At 41.5% G+C, this 23,842-nt stretch overlaps 1 protein-coding gene across 1 annotated transcript in view; it reads right to left on the minus strand.

Annotated features, from left to right (window-relative positions):
• The window catches only part of LOC102313124 (collagen alpha-1(XIV) chain), a 173,032-nt gene that overhangs the window by 148,041 nt on the left and 1,149 nt on the right, over positions 1-23,842 (minus strand). The window contains exons 3-6 of the mRNA XM_042212952.1: positions 22,894-23,008; positions 14,164-14,280; positions 3,837-3,980; positions 1,083-1,166 (exon numbers count right to left, since the gene is read on the minus strand). Of these exons, the coding sequence (XP_042068886.1) occupies positions 1,083-1,166; positions 3,837-3,980; positions 14,164-14,280; positions 22,894-22,975 (427 nt within the window). The 5' untranslated portion in view covers positions 22,976-23,008. The remainder of the gene's footprint in view (positions 1-1,082; positions 1,167-3,836; positions 3,981-14,163; positions 14,281-22,893; positions 23,009-23,842) is intronic.

Raw genomic sequence — 23,842 nt, forward strand, 5'->3', positions numbered from 1 at the left:
ATATATATATGAAAAAAAGGCAAATGTCTGCAAAACTGAATCAAAGCTTTGTCTTACATTTGATCCAACTAGTGTGCAGACTTTTTCCAATTTTGCAGTCCTATTATATTTTGTCCATTTCATTGTGCTAAATGCATTCACAGCATAGCAATCACAGGAATAATAAAATAAAAAATACTCATTATTTCATCACAATACAACAGGAATACAAAAACACATCTTTAAAATGAGAAAAAGATTTGAAGAACAGTTCTGAGTTCAATTTTTCTGAGGTAGAAATGTGAATTACAGCTCTAACAAAACTGAGTTTTCATGCATTTTGCAGGACGTAAAGAGATTAAAGATTTTTTTTTCCTTTTTGTGGCATCTGATTGTTTGCCTCAGCATGCGCCACTTACCAGAAATTACAATTGGCTTGTTTACCGCACTTCTCTCTCCATTCATTTCCTGTTTGTTGGAGGCTCTTGCTTAAATTCCCATTTTTGTGCCATTTCATTTCCTTTCCCTCCATTTCCTTGGGTATGTCTCACTGACAATCACTGTGCAATTTGCAGAAGTATTACATTCACAGAACAGTAATCTTGACACATCGTGAAACGGCGGTGTTGTTGAAACGAACGGACGGATCAGGATTTAGTCGGTGACTCAGCCGCACCACCATTGTGGCAAAAAATCAGAGCCCTGCAGCTTCACACTTACCTGCTTTTGTGTCAGTCGTTTTTTCTTCTCTTTCAAAATCTCCAGCTACTAAAACGAAAGCTTCCTGCATGGCATCTGTTTAAAACTGCCAGAAGAAGAGCAGCTGTGACATAAAAGGTCGGCGACAACATCTTCCATTGATATGAAATCTTGATCCTGAATGTGTTACAAGATACTTTGAAAATTGCTCTTCTTCAAACTTGTTCTTGAGGAACAGCAGGTTGTCTTCCTGTAACGGTACTTCAGCAAATCATCTTCTGTCACTGCACCATACTGGTCTTGAATCCAGACAACTCGAGACTTTCAGCAGACGGCTGTATCTTTATCATTTCATTGTGTCTGTTCACCTGGATCATCTCCCGTCTCCCTGTTGAAGAGCTTACCTTCTGAGATCTCATTGTTCTCCTGTGTGACGCTGCCGTTTTTTCTCCCTTGGGATGGAGCCATTTCAACAGCTGATTGCTGAGCTGGAAGATATAACACATGATGCAAAAAACAACATTAACGAATGGTAGGACACTGGAAGAAGCCTAGGACTCGATGTGTGCATCGACATATGACAACATGTGTTAAATAATACACACAACCTTCGCAGCAGCCAGTCATTCAAATTCAAGTGTTTGTCTGATAATCAGCAGGTGTGAGTTCCTCTATAAAAGCAGAGGTTTGCTTGTCTGGAGCATCCAGCTGCGTGATTCCTCAGGCGTGGACATTCTATTACATTCAACCAAAGGTCAGACTAGGGGTGGGCGTTAGAAACGGTATAAATTTGGCCAACGGTAGAGATTTTGACTATAACGCTCTACCGCGATAGCGCATGTTGATGGTGTCATCATCAAGCTCCGCCTGTTTTGGTCGAAAGCACTGCAGCGGCTGCAAACAACTGCAAATTATGCCGGCGACAGTAATAGCAAAGAGACGAAGCACTTTGGGAATATGGGGAAAGCCAAAACCTGCGCTTCCTCCACTTCCCTACCATCGATTCATTAATGCTGAATTCTCTCACAGCTGCTCTATTCCCATGTTGTTGCAGTATGTTAATGACTAACCTCGTATTGTGGATGGATTATCTCAGTTGTTCTCCTGACTGAAGTTTGGTCCGTTTACAGCATCCTGCCATGCGATTGCATTTGTCCCTAACCATCAGGAACCCTCACGTTAACTTTTATCCAGCGTTCATGTTCCAGCTTCACTGTGCTAATGTTATGCTAACATAGCTGTTTTGCTAGCGATCACGTAGCACATCATTATATACCAGCTAGCCCAACTTCAGTAACCCTACAAACGTCACTGCTGTTTAGTTTTCTGTCTTCATTTATGTTGGAAGTGACCGCAGAGCTGTATGTTTGAATTTTTTCAGAAATCTCTCAGTCAGAAAATGCTATATCATGTTTAGCAGGAAGCTAGCGAGCTAACTTCCGCTTACTTCCTGCTAACTTCTAACTCCATTGAATGTAATAAATTCTGTTTTCATGGATGCCTGGATGTTAAACTTAATTGTTACACCTGGTAAAGCAGCAATGCTGATCATTTTATCAAAGATGAAAGAATTTAGACAGTTTTTAACTCTCAGTGATGCTGCAGTGCTCGTTTGACTTTGGGACCTCAAGCAGACGGAGTTTTGGACCCAGATTACTCCGTGAGGCTCCTGAATACGGCAGCAGTAATGCTCCAACAATCCATCAAGCGGTACGCCTTCATAGCTTACCAAAGTCACACTAAAACATTTTTTGACAGATTTCTGTGCGCCGTGTACCACATAAAAATCGGTTCGAGGTCAGTGAGCACAACCAGAAGTCATACATAAGGTGAACCAGATTATAAGATGCATTTAGAGAAAATTAAAGGATTTTAAGTGTGCCTTTTAGTGTGTAAAATATGTTATACAGAAGAAAAGAATACAGTGGCTTTTGCAAGTCACTGTATATCACGATATATATCGTTGCCGCAGATGCTTCAAATTATACCGCGATATGGATTTTAGGCTATATCGCCCAGCCCTAGGTCAGACTGCAAAATGCTCAGAGAAACTAAGAGCTACATGTCAGACTCTTAGGTTCTCAGTTAACATGTTAAATGTTCATGACAGTGCAATTAGAAAAAGACTGAACAGGTGAAGGCCTGTCAGGAAGGGTTCCCAGGAGAAAGCCTGTTCTCCCTAAAAGAACAAGCCACATTTGCAAAGCTGCATCTGAACAACCCACAAGACCGAACAATGTTCTCTGGACAGACGAGTCCAACGTGGGGCAGAGTTTGGTTATAATGAGAACATCACACTGGTGAAAACCGAACACAGCACATCAGAGTTTCAGTGCAACAACAGAACATTAGTCAGAGCTGTGAATCGAAGACATCAGGACACAGTTATATAACACCATTTCGTCAGCTCTGAAGAGCAGAGCGGTATTCTAAATGCTGAGTCAAAAGGGCTTTTGTAGCCTGACATGAATACTGGAAACACTCAGCACCTGTGGATATGTACATTCAGCATCAGGTTTAAAAGCTTTGTTTTCCTAAAGCACAGCATGAAAGCAAGTAAATACCAGCAGGTCGCTGAATGTCAATGACTGAAACTAAGTAAACACTCAGCTCTGTATTCAGAACTGAAACACTGAGATGACGTGGCTATTTGAATTCTTCACTGCTTTGCTCTCGTCTTCCAACAATAATGCTACGTCCAGATGAACAGAACCTTTTGGGATCCAACAATGCAGCTTAAATAACATATAAGAAGTTCTTACAGAACAAAGGAGGTCGGGATCAGGGTGCACATGTTTTGATCATGGTCACAACACAAGATTACACGAGAGAGCTGCTGCACTGGTCTGTAGTGTTTCAAACTAAAGTGTGCTCTTGTCGCCACACCCCAATAAGTGATGTCACAGCAGGTATTCTGCCAATCACAGCTGATGGAAAGCACCTGCTGTCACATCACTGATTGGAGCCAAAAGTGCAATTTGGTGTCACACCGTAATCAACTCGGAGGCAGTTTTCTGTCCGATTCGGTGCGACTGCGACGACGTTTCAGTTCTCTTAATTTTACAACTCGAATTACATCAATCAAGCTGTCCAATCAGAAATCAGCTGGAGGATCCCTGAAGCAACAGATTTAATAATCAGTGGAGTCATTCTCTTACCTTCATGTTTGCCCTGAAGAGGTTTGCTCTCCTGCCCCTCATGGACTGCAATGATCTTAAAGTTGTACGTTTTAGAAGGATCAAAGTCATCGATGACCAGTTTTGCTTCCTGCTTTGATGCCTGAACCACCTTCTGCTCTCCGCCTATTAAAGAAAAAGCACAGACACTTAAGACTGATAATTACAAGCAAGAAACACACACCCCACCCTCTGGGTGTGCGGCCCTTTCTCCTTGTTTCTGTTTGTATGTTAAACCTCACCCCCACATGCATTCAAGTCAACTGATAGACCCTGTATGATAAAAACCGATGAAGCCTCTGGATCTGAGAAGTGAATCCAAAGTCTCAGTTAAGTTTCTTTAAGCTGCAGCCGTTATAAACCTCTGTTGGCAAAACAATATAGAGGTCTATGAGAAAATGACTCAAAGTCTCATCTCAGTAAACATTTTCCTGAAGTTTTATGACTTTCATTGTCTAAAACCTACCATAGGGTAAGACAGACCATTTACTTTAGAATAAGCAGGGTGTTAGCCAGTCGTTTTAATACAGAGACCATGGTAGACGTGAGGGTTAAGCCAAAGATATGCCAAGATTTATCAAATCAGTCGTAAATCTGTCCAAAACAGCTGCCACAGAAATGGTGTTAATTCAACAGTGATAGCATCTTGTCCTCACAAACACTGTGAGGACAAGATGTCCGTGCAGCTATCAGTCGGTGAGGGTACGAGCTCATCCCCCAGGACTTATTCACAGCACGACACAACCTGAATTTTAAGGCTGTGTTTAAACCAGTAAAGATAAAACATAGCTAAATCAATAAATCACCTCACACAGGTAGACAGCAGCGGTTGGACTGCATGCAATAGAAATCTGGCTTTGTTCGACCTTTTTAGTGTCAAGAAAAAAACAATTCAGTGTCATTTTGGACAACAAGACTGTCGGTCACACAGTGAAAGTATATTATCGAGAATTTCAGGAGGATTCTGTGTTGTGTTGAGTGTCTTTAGTAAGACTGCTGAACAAAAACCTCACTCTGCTGCACAAAAACAAATTAAATACAAAAAACGCTTCATTACCTTTCATTTTCTTTCTATTGTAACCCTAACCTTACAATTAAAGTAGATTTGACAGAATAATTTTCAGTGCCAGCCTCCTTCATAATGTAACAATCACTTTGTAGATATTGCACAACTTCAGTAATTTGCATGTAGTTATGTTTTAAATTTAACACAACGCCTGTTTAGGAGCATTAAGATCACTGCAGAGCTTCAAAACGTTTTAAATTAAACTTTCAGGCTAGATATCCATCCACATCAATAGGTGTGTTTCAGATGTGCATTATAAGAAATGTTCTTTTTTACATTTAACATGTTCATGGACACAGTTGGTAATACAACACACGGCCCAGATATGTGCAGAAAGAGCCCGAAAGGGCAAAGAGAACAGGTAAGCTTAAAAGTACATTTTCTGTAACAGCTGTAATTTGTTCTAAGATGAGGTCATCATGACGATTAAGTAAAAATTAAAAATAGATGTAAATCTCTGGACTGATAAATTTATGACTAAAAAACAACCTCATGTTGTTCAGTTTTCTCTACTCCCAAATTTTACAAACCACTGAGTTGACTTGGCACCAGCACTGTTGTACCGCTACAATACAGGGTGGGCCATTTATATGGATACACTGTAATAACATGGGAATGGTTGGTGACATTAAAGTCCTGTTTGTGGCACATTAGTATATGTGAGGGGGCAAACTCCTCAAGATGGGTGGTGACCATGGTGGCCATTTAGAAGTCGGCCATCTTGGATACAACTTTTGTTTTTTCAATAGGAAGAGGGCCATGTGACACATCAAACTTATTGGTAATGTCACAAGAAAAACAATGGTGTGCTTGGTTTCAACGTAACTTTATTCTTTCATGAGTTATTTACAAGTTTCTCTTTGTTCACAGCCATTGACATGTCGAAGAGGTTAACACGTGAGGAGCGGATCGAAATTGTGTTGATATCTGGTGAACGCAGTAACCGGGTCATTGCAGCAGATTTCAATGCAAGACACCCTACGAGACCACCCATCTCCCATGCTACAGTTAGCAAACTGCTTGCTAAGTTTCGTGAAACTGGTTCAGTGTTGGATTTGCCAAAATGTGGACGCAAGAAAACTGTCACTAATGAAGAAACATCAGTGGCTGTCCTAGCTTCATTCAGCAAGAGCCCACAGCGTAGCACTCGCCGCATGTCACTGGAGAGTGGCATTAGTCGAACATCCCTTCGGCGGATATTAGCTACTCACAAATGGCACCCTTACAAACTCCAGCTACTGCAGCATCTCACGAGGATGACCCAGATCGGCGCACAGAATTTGCAGAATGGGCAAAACAAAAATTGGAACAGGACCCTCAGTTCACACAGAAGATTTTGTTCAGTGATGAGGCAAACTTTTATGTGAATGGTGAAGTTAACAAACAAAACCACCGCTATTGGTCTGACACTAACCCACATTGGATGGATCCCTCCAAGACTGTTGGAACAACAAAAGTGATGGTTTGGTGTGGTATATGGGGACAACGATAGTGGGTCCATTCTTCATCAATGGAAACCTCAAGGCCACTGGATATTTGAAATTGCTACATGATGATGTGTTTCCCTCTTTATGCACTGAAGCTGGCACGTTCCCTGAGTTTTTCCAGCAAGATGGTGCACCACCACATTATGGGTGCCAGGTCCGAGCATTCCTAGATGAACAGTTTCCTGGAAAGTGGATAAAAAAAAAACAAAAGTTGTATCCAAGATGGCCGACTTCTAAATGGCCACCATGGTCACCACCCATCTTGAGGAGTTTGCCCCCTCACATATACTAATGTGCCACAAACAGGACTTTAATATCACCAACCATTCCCATGTTATTACGGTGTATCTATATAATTGGCCCACCCTGTATACTGGGCTCCTTTTGGCCATGAAGGCAGTTTAACCTGTGACTCACGCGTAGGGCAGACAAATATCTGCAGCTGCATGAATAATCGTCTGTTCAGCTGTGCTGAAAGTAACCGGTGAAAAAGCCTTGAGCAAACGCTTTCAGATCTGTGAACTGCATCTGTGGGGTCAAAGCCACTTTTTCCTATTTTTGGTTCATCCTCGTACAGCTATGCTTGTGTAATATTAGCTTTACAATGCACAAAAACGTGTGCTGGTCCGAGTTAACAAGAATGCATGAAAGTTATTGCCTTTTGCAAACAGGAAAAGGGATTTTTTTTGTTTAGAAAATGTCTCTCAGTTCAAAACATTACCTGTAACGACTCCTATGCTGAAGCTTTGCATTTACCCTCTGACTCTACATTACTTTTTATTATCAGATTAACAATAAATTTTGTCAAAAAAGGTCAATCATTTAATAAATCTGCAAAATAGAACATATTTAATTCATGTAAGCTTTGAGTGGAGGCTTCACAGACTTCCTTCTGTTCACATACCACATGAGTGTCTTACTTGAGGGCAGATGATCAACCAGCCACACCAAGCATGTCTGTTTTTAACTTTGAGTGATATCAGTTTTATGAGCGTAATGTTTGTTGGTCCTTTACTGGATCTCGAGTATTTAATTTTCTTGAACAAATTGGGCCTGTTCAAGAACACTTTACACAAGCAGATGACTTCTGATGAAGATGCGTGGTGTGATGAGATTGCCATTGACCCCGTGTTGAACTCTTTGAGTTCAGGGTCTCTCGGCCATCATTACACGTGTGAAGCGTGCACACCTGCCACACACCGCTGTGCAATCTCAAAATATGCTAAAACGATCTCTTAAATTGCTCAAGAAATATTGAGAAGCCCCGGGCTTCAAAAGCTGAGGGGAGAAACTGAGGATGTGAGCAAAAATGTAATAGACTGTAAATAAAAATCATATAAAGAGTATGTGTTTAGCATCCGATTCTGCCAAACGCGCTTTGCTGTAGCAGCAGGAGAAAGTTTTGGCAGAAGTCAGCAGTTTGCAAATTGACTGTGCAGTGTAGGTTTTTGCTTCCTGGCTTGAGAGAGAGTGTACCAGATATTTACTGAGCAGTCCAAGATCATCAGAGTAGCACATGCTAATTAGTTTAAGAATTTGTGATGTAAGAAAAGTGCTTATTCTTTCTTTGCCTTTTTTTCACGAGGCTTAATTAAAATTAGCCACTTTTCCTTCTGTTCATTTCTCGTACTTTTCCTGCTGCTGGAGAACAAACGTTCCCGTTGGGATTCATAAATCTTAAACTGTCAGTTACCAAATCTAATTTCTTCTGCAGCAGCTGCTCCTTCAAATTGACTGACAGCAAAAACCAACATGATACAACGCTTTTTCAATAGCAATTGCTTCCTTGAACTTTTGACTGTCAAAAACAGCATCTTCAACCCTGAAGACATTTTAATTCAATTAAATAATAACTGGTTTGTTTCACATTTTGGAAGTAAAAAGGTAAATGACTCGAGTCTTGGGCTCAACCAGGAATAGACAAGCCTGATGAAAACCATTCGGCAGAGCTCTACAAAAACATCCCTGCTGATTAGGAAAATTAACTGCTGCTCAGTCGCTGCCTTTCCACCTTCATTACCCTCGCACCGATACCAGCGGCCTGCAGCGTGAAGATGATCGTTCCCGTCATTTGCTCCCTGCACTTAGCCCAGAAGGCACTCAGTCATCCCGGCACTTTCACTTACTTTTTAGAAATAATTTTTATCCTTTTCTTCAAAACTAAGCACTTCCTTAGGCAACATGTTGCAAAGCGGGCCTGTGCGAGCACATTTCAGAAATAAGGGCATCACGCTCTGCTAAAATGTCAAGGCTATTTGGAAACCCGTAAGACTGTATAAAAAGCCATGAAGCTCGTGAGGCTGCAGTGTTCTCGACTGAGAAGCTGAAAGCTTTCTCGGCCTACAGTACAATGTGTGAAAAATGAGAAAAGGCCTCTGTGCTTAAAGGAAACTCGTGTTTCTATAATATCATACATAAGAGTGGGGCAGAACATCTGTGGTTGCCCATCGCTGTTTGATTGCTTTGTCTAATTTAGTTGTCTGCCTCTTTGGTAATTGAGCTCAGTGAATAAGTAACCAGGAACACACACATACTAACTCGCAGGACTTTTATAATCTTTTTCTTTCTCATGGTTGCTATAGGGGTCGCCGACATCTCATCCTCCTCGGTCAGACCAAAGCTTCACTCCATATTTGAATCTTCTCTCTCAGCTTCCTTCTTCTCCTCCTCTTGCCTGGCAGCTCCATCTTTGGAGCATCCTTTGTCCAACATGCCCACACCCTCCTCTGCACATGTCCAAACCATCTCACCCGTGGCTCTTTGGCTTCATCTCCAAATCTGAGCTGTTCCTCTGATGTACTCCTTTTTGATCTCGTCCATTCTGGTCACTTCCAATGAAAATCTTAAGGAAAATCTTCATCTCTTCCAACTTGATTTCCTGTCTTTTTTGCAGTGCCACCAAACAATGCATCACTGCAGGTCCCACTACCATCTTCCCTTCCACTCCTCCACTCTCTGTCACAGATCACCCCTGATGCTCATCAGCCTAAACTCTCTTCCTCACCTTCCTGTAGTGACCTGGAGGCGAGCAACAGAATATTTCACTCTCTTCTCTCGGCATCTACATCATTCATTCCTCCTTCCTCCTCAGCATACCTCCACCTCTTTACTGTGCACCTAGCCTTCCAGTACTTTTATTATTTCACTTTTATGCCAATCACTTGTTACATGCTTAAACTCATGGCTATACTTATGTAGCAAGTCTACATTCCTGTGTACAACTAATTTCCCCATTCCCAAGCCCATGCTCTGGGAGTTTCCTGCTAGTCATCTACCAGCAAGTTTCCATTTTTTCCATCCACACACCACAGGCAGTGCACCCTGATCGTGTAACAGCATGAATTATTCCCGTTGCTGTTCGGTTCATTAAGAGGCTGCCAGGTGTCTTTCATCTGACTTCTTCATTTTGGTCCTTTGGCTTGCCAGTTTTTTGCAGCTTAAAAGAATTCCAATTAGGTGGTTTTGAATTGCTTTCCTGAACAGGATTGTGTGCGTACTGCCCAACCCTTTACGCAGTGCCACAAAAACAACATACAACAGTAAGTAAGCCTTCAGTTTAGTCACCAAATGAAAACAGAGCCATTCTCTGAAAATACAAACAAAAAGAGAAACACGTTATGAACATGTTTTTCTTTCTTTGACAGGAGCTACAGATAGAGATTTTTTCTGGATCTGCTTCTTTTCAGTTTTATATCCAACATCCTTCTTTCCATTTGCTCTCTCTTCCTGCCTCTCCAGCTCTATCCTGGCGTCTAGTGTCTCCCTCCATTTGTATTCCTGTGTCACTCCCTCCATCTGCCCAATTCTACCTTAGAGTATCAGGGGAAAGCTGCACCTTATCTGACTTTTTCTCTATTACTATGATCAAATAGACATTCAAACCCCACCAAAAGCTACAGGTTTACTTGATGCTAAGGTGTCCTTGGCTACTGAAATGCGAGATCTCCAATGCGCCCATTGGAGTGCGACTGAGACATGTTGTATAAGTGCTCAAGGAGAGCATGAACCATTTACCATCCATGCATTTCATGTTTGTTGACTATAAGCTCTCCACGCCCCTGTTTCTCCCCACCCGATCAGATGTCTGCCCGAATCCTTTTTTTTTTTAAAGGGAGTTCTTCCTCCCCACCATCACCGCTTATTCAACATTCGTTACCTGATGGCTCGAGTTCTGTTCCATATTTGCAGAGTTGTTCCTCATAGAAGAAAATGGTTTCTTATTTATGTTGTGGTGAACTGAACTGTGAAAAACATTGAATCTATTTGAACTGAATATTGGAAATTAAGTCAAGGGCATCTTTGGCCTTACACATTTGCTTCATCCATCTTTACACATTAGACATTCTTTTGGAAATAAGACCAAGTTTGTAGGAAGTTTCTGTAGCTTTTGACAGGTAGCCCCAACTACCACCAACTCTTTGCCATTTATATGTGGTTATGCATGCACTATGATTTTAGTACATTTAGGTGCTACTTCACTGAGATGAAGAGTAGGAGCTATTTTTCTCCTCTGCTGATGATCCGTCCAAACAGCCTTTCTGATAATGTCTTTATAAATGCTCTGAAGGACGCCTCATGCTGCCCACACGTGCTGTGGGAACATTCAAACTGTGCTGTTACTGAACCAATCCTTGTAACTCTCCATCATAACGGTAACAGGACTTGGGGACGGGTTGACAGTTTTAAAAGCAGCACCTTTTCCCACTGCAATAAAATATACCTTTTTACCCTGACGTCTCCCTCAGAGGAAAAAATATCCATCGAGACGACAGATAAGAAACGGCAAAAGAAATTCTAAGAAAAATGTTGCCTCTCTGCTCTGGACACCCTCTCAGTATCAGCAGCTGATTCCAAACTGGGTGTTTCAACAGAAGAGTTCACAAATCTGTGCCAGTTTTTACAGCATTTCTTGCAGTTCACCTGGGAATACTGAGGGGATTAAAAACAACACTGTTGTTCTCCAAGTTCAGCGTACTCAAGCACACACAATCTCTCTAATTAGGGCTTCGTGTTCTCCATTTCTTAATCCATTTTTATCCTCCCCACCAAATGAGACACACCTAAAATTAACCTGAATCAGAGGAAGTGCTGGCATTTATTTGGCAGCACTCTGAAGAGAGCTGAGCAGTGTTAAATTAGACTGTACAAGCTTTGAATCAAAGCGATTTGTGTATCGATAAAAATAAAACAACTATTCTCATTTAGACAGATGAATGCCCATGAAGCAGCTTTATATTTAACACTTGTTGGTAGAAAAACCTTGAACAACTCTAAAAATGAACCCAGCATTCATCTTCTCTCAGACTGGGATCCAAACTTTTATGTCTTTTGAAGAATTTCCAGAATTTATTGTTTATGGAGAAATTGAATCATATATTTTAAATAAAATACATTCCCCAGATGCTGACACGGCTCCTATATCATCCAAATAAAAGTCTCTTTATGACACATTGAGTAGGGTTTTTTTTGGGGGTTTTTTTTTACAAATTCCAGGCTTTCAAGCTTTGCATCAATATAAACAGACAGTAAAGATGTCTGCAGTGCACCTGCTTCCACTAACAGTGATTAAAAAGCCTTGGCCACAAGTTTGAAACCGAGTAATACCACTTATGCATATAATCACAATGTAGCTTAGCAACTATATACAACAACTATATACAACAACTATATACACATCATCATTTTACAGCTGTAATTATCGTCAGCGTATGACAAAGAATTCCTTCCTTTAAAATGTAAAAGCAATAAAACCAGCATACGCTCCGTGATTCAAAGTCAGGAATTCAGATCAAAAAAAGCAGTGCAGAGCTGCATCAGGATGACAGAGTCTGTGAGAGCCAAGTAAGTATAGTGCCAGTTTACAGTCAGCTACCAGTTAATTAGGTGCACCTGGATAAAACGTATGCAGGCTTGCCCTTTAAACAAACCCTCCTTCAAGAACCTCATCGAGTCAACTTCAGAGTCATCCTGGAAACTAATTTATCAACTCCATTTGTGCATACGGACTATAAATAAATAAATATATTAATTTCAGTGTGTCTCTATTCAATTACTTCCAAGGACACTTGCATGTAGTATCCCACATGCACTCCCCTGAAAACGATGAGAGTTCAGCAGTGTTGTTCACTCCAACAGAAATCAGCATGTTGTCTGATACAACATAAAGCAACGAGGTACCGAGCTGTACCTCCTGACTGGCTGTGCGGTTAAGTGTCCAAACCGAGACATCTGTGCTCCAGTTTTGTGAGTGAAATTGTGAGAGAAGCAATTTTTAAAAAGAACAGAATAAATAAAAGATCTTCCTTCTTTCATCACGCAGCCAAGATGCCAACTACTGAGGATGTGAGGTGCACAGCGCTGCTGTGGGGAAGTCTTCACTTATGTACACACAGATGCAGCTGAACTGGATACAAAATAAATCCCGCTGTCATCAATAAAACCTCAGATTCAGCCAAAGCTTTGCCGTACCAGTGTTCAGCTGGACGTCTTTTTACAGAGCTGTAAAAGCCAAACGCGTCAAAGCCTTAATCAATAAATCAAGAAAATGTCAGCCGCAACCAACCACAGGCTACCACACTGGGCACACGAACAGCTCCAGTATCAGTTATATCAGATCCTGTGTGTGGTTACGTGTCTCTCTCTGCACAGTGAGTTATGAACCTGCATGCAAGCGAAAACCGCATAAAAAGGTCGATTTGTTTCCCCTCAGGGGAAGAAGTTCAACTGCTGTGCTCCGCCGTGCATAGCTAGAATTTTTTGTCCCACAAGCACAAGACAAATACTGCATTGTTAAAACATGATTTATGAAAAGACATCATTCATATTAATTTGCAGATGCATTAATCTGCATCCGTTTTTCATTTCAGAGCACTTTTTTGTCATTTGAGAACAAAACCAGTGCAGCTTTTTACTGCTCCTGCTGACGGTGATTGGTCTTTAATGACACGCCTTCCTGCAGCCATCACTGCTGAGGGACCCTTGAGCAAAGCACGAGACAGCCGATCCATCACAGAGGTGTGACTGTGGGCAGCTGTGTGAACACCAGAGAAGATTGCGAATTCCTCGTCAAATTTCCCGGACAAATCAAGTCTAAACTGGAAGGTCTCTGCAGCAGCTCTGTGCAAAGGTGAAGCCTGAAAGCGCTCAGCCTGTGGCGCGTGGAGTGGGATTGTCATGTTCAAAGAATTTGCTAGTTTATTCATTTTGTTTGATTTTTGCAAATGATGAAGCACAAAGCTGCAGATTCAGTCTGATATCCCACTCTCACAGCAGTCATCATATCACACTTCAGTTCACATCGTCTCTCCCAACTTAGCAAATTTCTCACTAGGTGTAGCAACTTTCTCGTCAGGAGGAGTGTAGAGAAAAGTTTAGGGCTCTCGCTGCGCCACACCGGAGGTCAGCACAGGGACAGATTTCTCTCTGCGAGCAGCTCACAGCGGGGCCGAGAGACAAAAGACGCATTCTGTGGCTCTGCAAGCGATTGTTAAAAATCACAGCACAGCCATCATCGTAAACGAACCACACTGTGGCAGAAAAACTAATCGTGTGTGATTTTGTAAGCAGCCTCCAGCAGTGGCCAAAGCTTTAAGTCTGCTGACTGCTGCCGAAAAAGTTAATCAAACCAACAAACTAAACAACTAAATGTGATAGTCACCGTCAGACCCAAACCAATTTCCCTCTTTCTAACGATGAAGCTACTAATAACAGGTGGAGACAGTCTAGGCACAGACTCAGGATCAGTTCTGGATCTTACCTGGTCGTGTGGTGTAAATGACTTTGTAGCTTTCAAACTGTCCTTTGGGTTCTTTCCAAGACACGTGCAGCTTGGTGGGGCTCAGGACTTTGGTACGAAGCCTTCTTGGTGATGAAACTAGACATAAAAAAAAACAATACACAGCTTTACACAATAACTGTCAGTTTGATATTTAGTGTATATATGTGCAGAATGAGTGGTTATAAAACTCCTTATCATGCACCATCAACATCCAATATTTTGCTGTAATATTGGAAATGAAACTGATGTCATCATTAATTTATTAGTAGATTGTGTCCATAACAATGGATGGAGTTCAATTTAGCCGACTGCGCGACATGGTGTCATACAGCTGCAGGAAAACGTTTCAGTCCTTTCAGATTTCCACATTTCTAATTAAAGACGACCTAAAGCATCATGTGATTTGCATCACTTCCTCCAAATAAAATGCTCAAAAAGTACAGAAAGTTAAGTTTATGTGTCATCCAGTCACAAAAAACCTCTGGCTTTTTGATCTTTAGCAAAAATTCTAAGAACTAAGAATTCTGCAGAGCTCGACTTTGTCCTGGTAGCTTTGAGCACCACTACTCCTCTGTAGCTACCAAACCGATACATTTACACTCTTTTGCCTTTGTAAATATGTAACATCAGCTCACCGTAATCAAAATATAACTTACTGGGTTACATTTGATTAGTCTCACTGGACTGTTGGCGATTCACACAGATAAAGATTCTGTCAGTTGTAATATTCACCTATTGTGTATGTGCAGGTATAATTTTATAAATTCAATATTCAAAAATAAAAATAAAAAAACTCCTTTGCATCTATTTTTTGTGACAAAAAAATGATGGATCAATATAATCAGCTGCCTTTCCATGAGCCTTTCACCTCCAGCAGACTCCACCCTCATGGTGTTTTGTTCTCCGCCTGCTGCAACTTCTGGTTGGAACTACTCTTCAGCTCAAAGATGGCGGAGCTGGAGTCCGTACGATCTTTACACGACAGACTCACTGAAGAAGCAGCAGAAGGATAGCCAGCTGACAGAAAAACAAGGAGCAGGAAGAGCTGGGGCTAGCTGACATTTCAAAATAAGAGCAAGGAACCTATCCACTTCTAAACTGAGCAAGGTTGGCATTCTTTTGGATCATTTTGGCAGCTGTTAACTTATGTCTACGTATATCTGGCAAACACTGAATTCTGTGAAAATATGATGATTTTTTTAGTTCCTATTTATGCAAAAATATCTCACCAAAAACTTTCCCCTGCAACTGTACGCGACAAAACGTTTCCCCTTAATTAGTCACATAGAGCATCGGCGCTCAGGAAGTTTTACAATCTGCACGTTTCACAGAATCTGCTCTCCGTCTGTTTTACTTCAACACACTCGTTCATCCGCTGAGCGCAAAACACAACTGTGACTGACTCGAGTTAGATTGAACTCCCTCCAGAGTTATGATGGCGTCGAGGCAGGCGATCCATCTGTGCTTTTAAACCGTAAGGAAAGAGGAGAAAAAAAATAAGGAAGGATAAATTGTATCTCATCCAAGTAGAGGATACACATCAGAGAGATTAGCTTGCACAGATGTCACATTAAAAAAAAGCCCCAAAAGTCCCATTTTCCTCCTCTTCCTCATCCTCATCTTCCTGCTCTGTGCTTGCCTCCTGTCTGCATCAAAGCGACACCCCTGCCTCTCATCCTGATTAGTTGTTGTCCCCGTCCGCACCCTAGAGGGCTACATATCCCCCCTTTCCCGCCTTCCATTCTTCACCTATATTCATTTTCTCCAGCTTACGTGCTCACTGTCACCTCATCTGTCCCCGAGTTGTATTCCATATATCCTTGCTTGTCCTGATCTCATTTTCTTTCACTTTTTATTATTTTTTTCTGCATCTGTGCTTTGAAATATGTCAGGGTGAGAAGAGGATAACAAAAAGGAGGGAATGCGACTTCTTTTTAACTGTTAAGAGAAAAAATAACAAAGGAACCAAAAGGAAAGACGCTGGAATAGCATCTCCACACTATTCCTCTCCTGTCCTCAGCAGGAGCACCTGATCCACTGAGCTGCACAATGTCCACACACACTTTACAATGGCCTCAACCTGTGCACAAAACCTCTGAAAGGTCAACAACACTGCATTGGGGGAACTTTGTTTTCACAGTTCACCAAGCGTGTATGTGGCGTTGTGGTGTTTTTGCATAGACACAGGGATAAGGCTATTGTAAAGCACTGCAACGGCAGAAACCACATTTCCAGAGTCAACAACCAAAACAGCCTATCATTTCCACACCAGCAGCGCCAAATCCCAGATAATAAATATGTATTATTCCCCAGTTTACTTTGGTTAACTGTGGAAAAAAAAAGAAAAGCCAGGGGGTGGAAAATAAGATATGAAACCCACAAACTCGTCTTTGTGTTTGTGTACTCATTATGAGGTGAGCCATCTGCTGCTGCCGACTTCTTTAAATACCTACACGGAGATTGACGCCTGCTGTAGCTCAAAAGCTCAAGAGCGGAGTAAACAAGAGCCTTGTAAGAATGGTTCACCCAAAAAAACCCAAACTGTGGGTAAAGTCACCTCTTACAGAATTCTTTTACTGCTTTATATCTGCATGTGTGCATGCCGCTTTCTCCAGGTGTAACATGATAACGTATATCAATGTTAAACATGAAACTGGCACGTTTGAAGAGAAAGTAACAGTTTTAGGTCGATTTAGATGGCAATCAAAGATTTAGTCAAGCCGATAAGGCTCATCACCCAATCCTCTGCAGCATTTTGAGTGAACCACCTCTTTATGCAAAGAGATTATCTGCAGAAAACTACTCATGTAGGTATACAAAGAAACTTGAGCTCAGCACAGGAAGGATAATCCTGATTTTAGTGGAGAAGATATGAAGCTGGTGCATTCCACAGCAGACAAATATACAGAAACACACATAAGGAATACAGTACCAGTGATTGCACCAACCTGCGGATGAGAATGAGGGCTGCATGGGATTTCGGCTCAGGTATTACAGATCTCTGTCTTGGAAACAAAGGATGCTCTCTCGTCTGAAAAGAGCTGCTCAAATCCCAAATGATTCGAGAAGCAGATTTCGCACGGCTCTGTTTGTAGTGTGGTTGAACTCGGTCGCGTGTTCCCGTGTGCCACATCTGCATATGTGTGCATTAATTATGTATACGTGTCCGCAGCTGGAAGCAAGTGTTTTCTGATGTTTCCACATTAAAAAAAACATTCTTCATGCATTTTGTTCCGGGGAACTCAGGTGGTTGTTTTGAAACCTGCCGATTCCTTTGCAGCTCCATGCACACATGCCTTTTACACACACACACACTCACAGAAAGCCGTGGATCTTCTCTGCAGGATTGTATTCTCACGCAGAGACAAGTATTGGACGGCGAGCGAAGAGCCTGGTGACGACAAAAGGCCTCACCAGTAGAGATGGGAACTTAATTCTCATCTATTTTTCATGGAGAATCCTGTGCAAACAGCCGAGGATGGAGAAGGGCCCCACCGCACCCTCCGCGAGCGGTGTGGCAAGCCGGAAGTGCAAAGTTTGAAGTGCATTTAAAGTCAGTGAGAGCAGACTAAAAGGGCAATATTAGGCAAAAGGGCAACAGTGAGCAGAGAGGAAAGAATAAGGAATGAGAAGGTTTAACAGGAACTATTGAAAAACAAGCTGGAGAGTTTTCTGCAAATCAAAGTCACTTTGAAAAATACTCTGACACTGAGGTTCTTATTACCAAACACACTCTCATCTTAAAGATGCAACACAGGACATTTTAACACCATTTTTACACATCGGGATAATTACTGCACAGCACTCCTTATTTTTCCTTCTCATACCTAACACCACGGCTTGAGGTGGAAAAGGTCTTTAATTGTTTTACACCACAAAACAAGAAAGCAGTGCTGAAGGCAAACTGTGCTGTCAGCAACGGAAATGAATATTGGAGCTCAACAGGTTTGAGTCGCTGCTCATTTCTTTTGCTAGGAAAATGGGAAAAGCTAGGGGTGTCCAACTCCAGGCCTCGAGGGCCGGTGTCCTGCAGCTTTTAGATCACCCTGGGTCAACACACGTGGATCAAGTGATTAGTTCATTACCAGCCTCTGGAGAACTTCAAGACATGTCGAGGAGGTAATTTAGCCATTTGAATCAGCTGTGATGGATCAAGGACACATCTAAAGCCTGCAGGACACCGGCCCTCGAGGCCTGGAGTTCCCCACCCCTGGCTCAGACCCACTTAGGAAAGCTGTCTGACTATTTGTTTAACTAGTCTTCAGGAAAATTTCTCCAGGCTTCTTCAAGGACATTCAAAGTTCTCATTTGGATGTTGGCTGTCTTACGTTTCACTCTATGTTAAGATCACTCCACACAGCTTCCATCATGTTGTGGAGCCCGCTCATTGACTGGTCCAGGTATCCCTTACTGCACTGGCAGTGTGTTTTGTGATACTGACTTTGCAATCAGACACTAGAGAGTTACTGTCTGAGACCGTTTGATGCTTTAGTGAACAATGAATGGATGGACTGAAGAACCAGACGTATCTCTCAGGTCTCGTGTCCTGTCTTTTAGATACTTTTCACTTGCTGTAAATAGTTTTCTTTTGAATCTTGCTTCTTCGTCTCCCACACTTGTTCAATTTCCTCAGTGTTTTTTAATGACACACTGCCGAGATACGCCAAGATTTCAGTGAACATTTTGGGAATCAGCTTGTTGGTGCAAAAATGCCATTTTATGCCTGTCAAACTTATCTTTGGCATTTTCTGTAGTTTCAACTAAAGAAATGGGAACAAATCATATGGTTTGTGACAGGCTGTAACAAAGTGGCTTAAAATACAATGTAAAAATGTCTGTTTGCTAAGATGCTCCCTTGGGTTAGATCACTTTTATATGCTTGAATGAATCATAAGTCAGCATTAAGTGGCTCAACAAATCTCTGATAATGGTAAGTTACAAAGACGGGTCTGAAAATGAATAAAAAAGTCTAAAAAAAAAAAAACAGTGAAAGACAGTCAAGACTTTTGTAAGTAACATCTCAATAAACAATAACTATTATGATGATAATCTTATAATTATTTATTTGATAACTTTGGCAGTCCTACCATCATTCCACACGTTTCATTCCCTTTAATCCCAGAAGTTCTCTTAACTAAACCCTTAAAATGACTTCAAAATAACGTTGGCATTTGACCACACTCGTCACGCCTGTTCCCCCCCGGGTTTAGATACCTGCTCCTTTATGTCTGCAGGCAACAAAGAAATGAAAAGCTCCTCCAAAGCTGGGACTGAGCCTTTGAAATCATTCTTTGACCTTTTTTTTTTTTAATGACAGGTGCTGAGCTCGAGGGTAATTTAAGACAAGCGCAGAGTAATTTCTTAAAACAGCCTTAACTTTATGGCACAAAGAAAAAATAAAAAAATAAATAAGTGGAAATGGTTCCTTTGCTTCATATCTATGGATAATTTAAATAGATATGAATTTGTTTCTGATATATTATAGCCATTCCTCAGCTTTTCATGTTAAAGTTTCTTCTTCTCTGCAATAAATCAGAGCCATTGCAGTGAGCAGTTTCACATGTGGGAGCTGTCCAAGCTGCTCGGAAACCTTTAGCTCTTCCCAGGTCACTGCTGTAGCCGAGGCTCGTGCACTAAAGCCTCTTCACTGAGGAATGCTGCGGTTTCTCTCAGTTTACTCGCACTTTAGCCAAAACCTAGCAACTCTCCTTATTGTGAAAGAGTTATTCTGTTGTTTACTAGACTTATTCTCTCTGCAGAGCGACGGGTGAATATGGACATTATCCCTCCAGGCTTATCAGGATAATATCCTCACTAAAGGAATTGATCTGTTCCAGTGCAAAACATTTTGAAAACCTTCAAAAAAGCATGTTTGGTGAATTTTGCTTATTTTTGTCCAGAACACGGACTCACAAAAGACAGCGTTTCACTTCCTGTTCACTTTCTCAAGTTTCTCTTCCTCAAATGTTTCATATCAAGAGTTTTACTTCCCAGTTATCATATATAGAATAAAATAATCATAATGTAATAATGTTCATGGTAATGAAAAGAAGCCTTGGTGTCACAGTTTAATACACCGAGGCGACGCAGAGTTTCTCAACATATTGTTGTAAATAAGAAGGAAAAGCGAACCCTCTGACTCCACCATTGTACTCCAACACTCGGCTTTGTCACTATTCAACAATATCAGACACCACAAACATAAAGTGTCACTTTTGTGGTTGAATATATTAATCGTGTCGAGCTAATTAAAAATATGACTGAATGAGATTAGAGTTGGATTAATATGAAACACAGTGCAGGGTAAAGGGTGGGTGGGCAAGCAGACCGCCCATGTACTGTCCTAGCTTTAGTGACTAGCTTCCAGCCAATCATGACGAGGTATACCCGAGTCACCTGGTAGCGGGCACAAAGGTAAACCCTTTGGTAGGCCAACTACGGTAAGCTCATTTTCACACAGGACGAACTTTCACACTCTCAACATGCTATTATGGCGTGGCACAGCATCGGCCCAAGTCCTGAGTGTGTGGCTGTGGAACAGCACCAAGCTTTGGTTTTCAGCAGGTTTAGAAACACTTCATGTTCAGTGTTGCCAAAAACCTTTGAACGTTAGCCAAAGCAGAAGGTGTTTGGATGGAGCGCAAGTACCTGACTGTGTTCAAAGCAAAACACTTTTGAGTATGTTAGAGGGTGTTTTTCCCCACCAGACGTGACGCTCGACACATTAAGGCTGATTCCAAACTTCATCTGAGATCCATGTGGTCAGGTCAAACTCATTCAGCTCAGCCAATTCAAGACGCGTCATGAATATCAATCAGTCATTTTCATTCTTGACAAAAGGTCTAGAAAAATATGGTGTTTAAGGTTGTTCGTAATGTGTTAAGATTAAGAGTCATCTCTCACTAACAAGGTAATATATTCAATCCTAAATGGGTTAAACAGGGTGAAAGACAACGTCGGCACGTAGAGAGATTTAAAAAAAAGAGGATGTTGACGTTAAACTTGATCAAATTTAGATTCGGGACTTTTGAAGATCTCACAGCTTCTAACAAGGGTTACACAGACATTTGTCACTGTCATTTCAACACTCCACGGTAACTCATAAATAAGATGAACACATATGTGTATTTTTTAACACCGTGACAAAACGTGCCACAGCAAAGCGATTCGGCTAAGCGACGGCACAACTGGTTTTCTCATTCCGACTTTGGCATCGAGGCTTTTCCCAGAGAAACAGACAAAAGGATCAAGAGAATAAAAACAACCTTTTTTCCAGAACAAAGCTGCACATCGAAACAGTCACAGTGAAATTCAGATATGTGACCTGCTGAGTAAAACTGTGGCGCCAAAGTATAACAGCTTCACATTTAGAGAGCGGGACCACACTGAGGTTTATCCAACCAGCAATTAACTTTAGGAGAACGCTAAAGCACAAAAGGTTCTGCAGGCTTTCTAGCCATTTGATACCATTATGATATCAACCTCGACTTTTTATGGCTATATTTGGTCCTGATATGGAGACCCCTCGCTGGGCTTCTTTGACACCAAAACGGTGAGCCCAAGAAAATTCTGCTGGATGTTACCATCATGGAAAGCCTGCAAAACCCTGTTTTCTCTGGCAATGATCCATCCATTCTGATGTTATCAGCCCATTAAACGCATGTTATCAGTCAGTATCAGCCCATACATGTCAATGATATGCAGTCATCAGTAGCACTTTTCGAGCTTTGGCATCTTTTTGTACCAATCAATAATACTGTCTTTTATTCTATACACTTTCATTACTGTGTTGTTTACGGCCCATTCAGACTTACCAATGAACCTGCGATGCATGTCTTTGGAGTACCAACCCAAAGACATGCATGATACTACACCATCTAGCAGCTTACTAGGCTGTTATCCATGAGGGAGAAAGACAGATTGGAGATATAGGAGACCTCTAGTGGTTGCAAAAAGGAGTGCATGGAATATCTCCGTTCGTGCTATTAACTAGCTTTGTAGGATAGCTTTAAATATGTGAAAGGGTGCACATGACTATTATTTATTTATTTTAAATTGGCAATGCTAGTTTCCCCATCTCAGTGCTGTATACACTTTTTCAATCATTTTATCTTCTTTGTCAGGTCCACATTCTCTTTTGAAGAAATTTGTAACTTTGGGTTACAAATGAAATCCCTACAACATCCAAATGTAACTTTTCACCTGGAAACACTTTGACCATTACTCCCATTTAACAGTGTGAAAGGAACAAGGAACGTCATATGTAGGAGGCCACCTACAGGCGACATGTTTGGGACTGATAAGGTCCAATCAGTGGAATGATGAGATTTAAAAGAAAGTGGAAGACCTTGTATGGCCTGTGTTCAACACTCACTAAATCCTGGCTTCTATAAGTAACAGTCTGGGGAAGTCAGTGGATGGACGTAACTTTGCAAAACCTTGGACTGAAAATCCAGACTAGTCCTTACTAGTCCTACATCGTCAGGTAGCCCTGTCCCTCGCTCTTCTACACAGGAGAAAATCTATACATGTGCAAATCCTGACAGTTTAGCACACGGTTTGAAAGCTCTGGCTTTCCCTGTGGGGTATCATTAGGGAACTTCATGGTTAGGCCTGCCAGGCTGTGTATAAAAAGCTCTGCTTGGGCCCAGTGTGGTGAACTGGGATTGTTGACTCTTGAGTGGACAGCAGGATAGCAGTGATACTTACCTTGGCCTTGTGCTGTGTGAGGGAACACAGAGATGAGAAAGAAGCCCAGCAGGCAGAGACTCAGTCTGACTGTGAACCACATCCTGATACCAGCAGACCGAAGGACACGATACACCTGATTGGTAAAGCAGTACAAGAGGAGAAAGCAGACAACAGGGTGGAAAAAAGAGGAAGTAAAAAAAGAAATGAACGAGCAGGAAAGGACGGGTCAGGGCGTGAGATTAGGAGGCAACAGAAGAGGAGTCAGACAACCCAGAGAGGATGACAAAGGAGGTAAAAGAATGTAGAGAGAGGTGAAAGAAAGAGGAGCAGAAAGGAAAGAATGAGGAAGAGGACAAAGCAGGATGTGAGGGAGGATGGAGTAGTGCAAAGATAAGAAAAAGGAGGGAGGAGGAGGAGAAGGGGGAGTGAGAAAGGGAGCCATGGCAGAGGAAGGTGAAGAAGATGAAGACATGGAGAAAAACATCATGTCATCCTGTTATCATAAGTTAAATTCAGTCATTTCTGTCCATGTTTATGAATCCATTCACAGTTAAAACACATTCATATTCTGAATGTGCAGAAATATGAAGGCAGACGTGTTTGTGGAGATTTGCACTGAGATCTTAATGGAGATGTGACGATGTGATCTCTGGGCCACTGCAGGACTACAGTGCCCCTCCCATCACATTTCTTTGGGTTGTGACTGTGTTAAGTGTCTTTCTATGCTTACTGTCACAATTTTCACCCCACAGCAGGACATTGCAAAGTATTTTTTTTATCAATGTAAAAGAAATGATGTGGTAAATTCTAAACATTTATAGAACTGAGTTATTACTCAAATATAATACTTCTGTAAGAATTTCAAGGTAAATAAAGTAAAGCATGTTTACTCCTGCAAATGGCTGAGGGAAACATTCAAAAAAATTATTAAATAATACAAATAAAAATAATTGCAGTTACTTGTTCG

This window comes from Haplochromis burtoni, unplaced genomic scaffold, assembly GCF_018398535.1.
Source record: "Haplochromis burtoni strain Fernald_Lab_line unplaced genomic scaffold, NCSU_Asbu1 Contig_402, whole genome shotgun sequence".
Classification (NCBI taxonomy): domain Eukaryota; kingdom Metazoa; phylum Chordata; class Actinopteri; order Cichliformes; family Cichlidae; genus Haplochromis; species Haplochromis burtoni.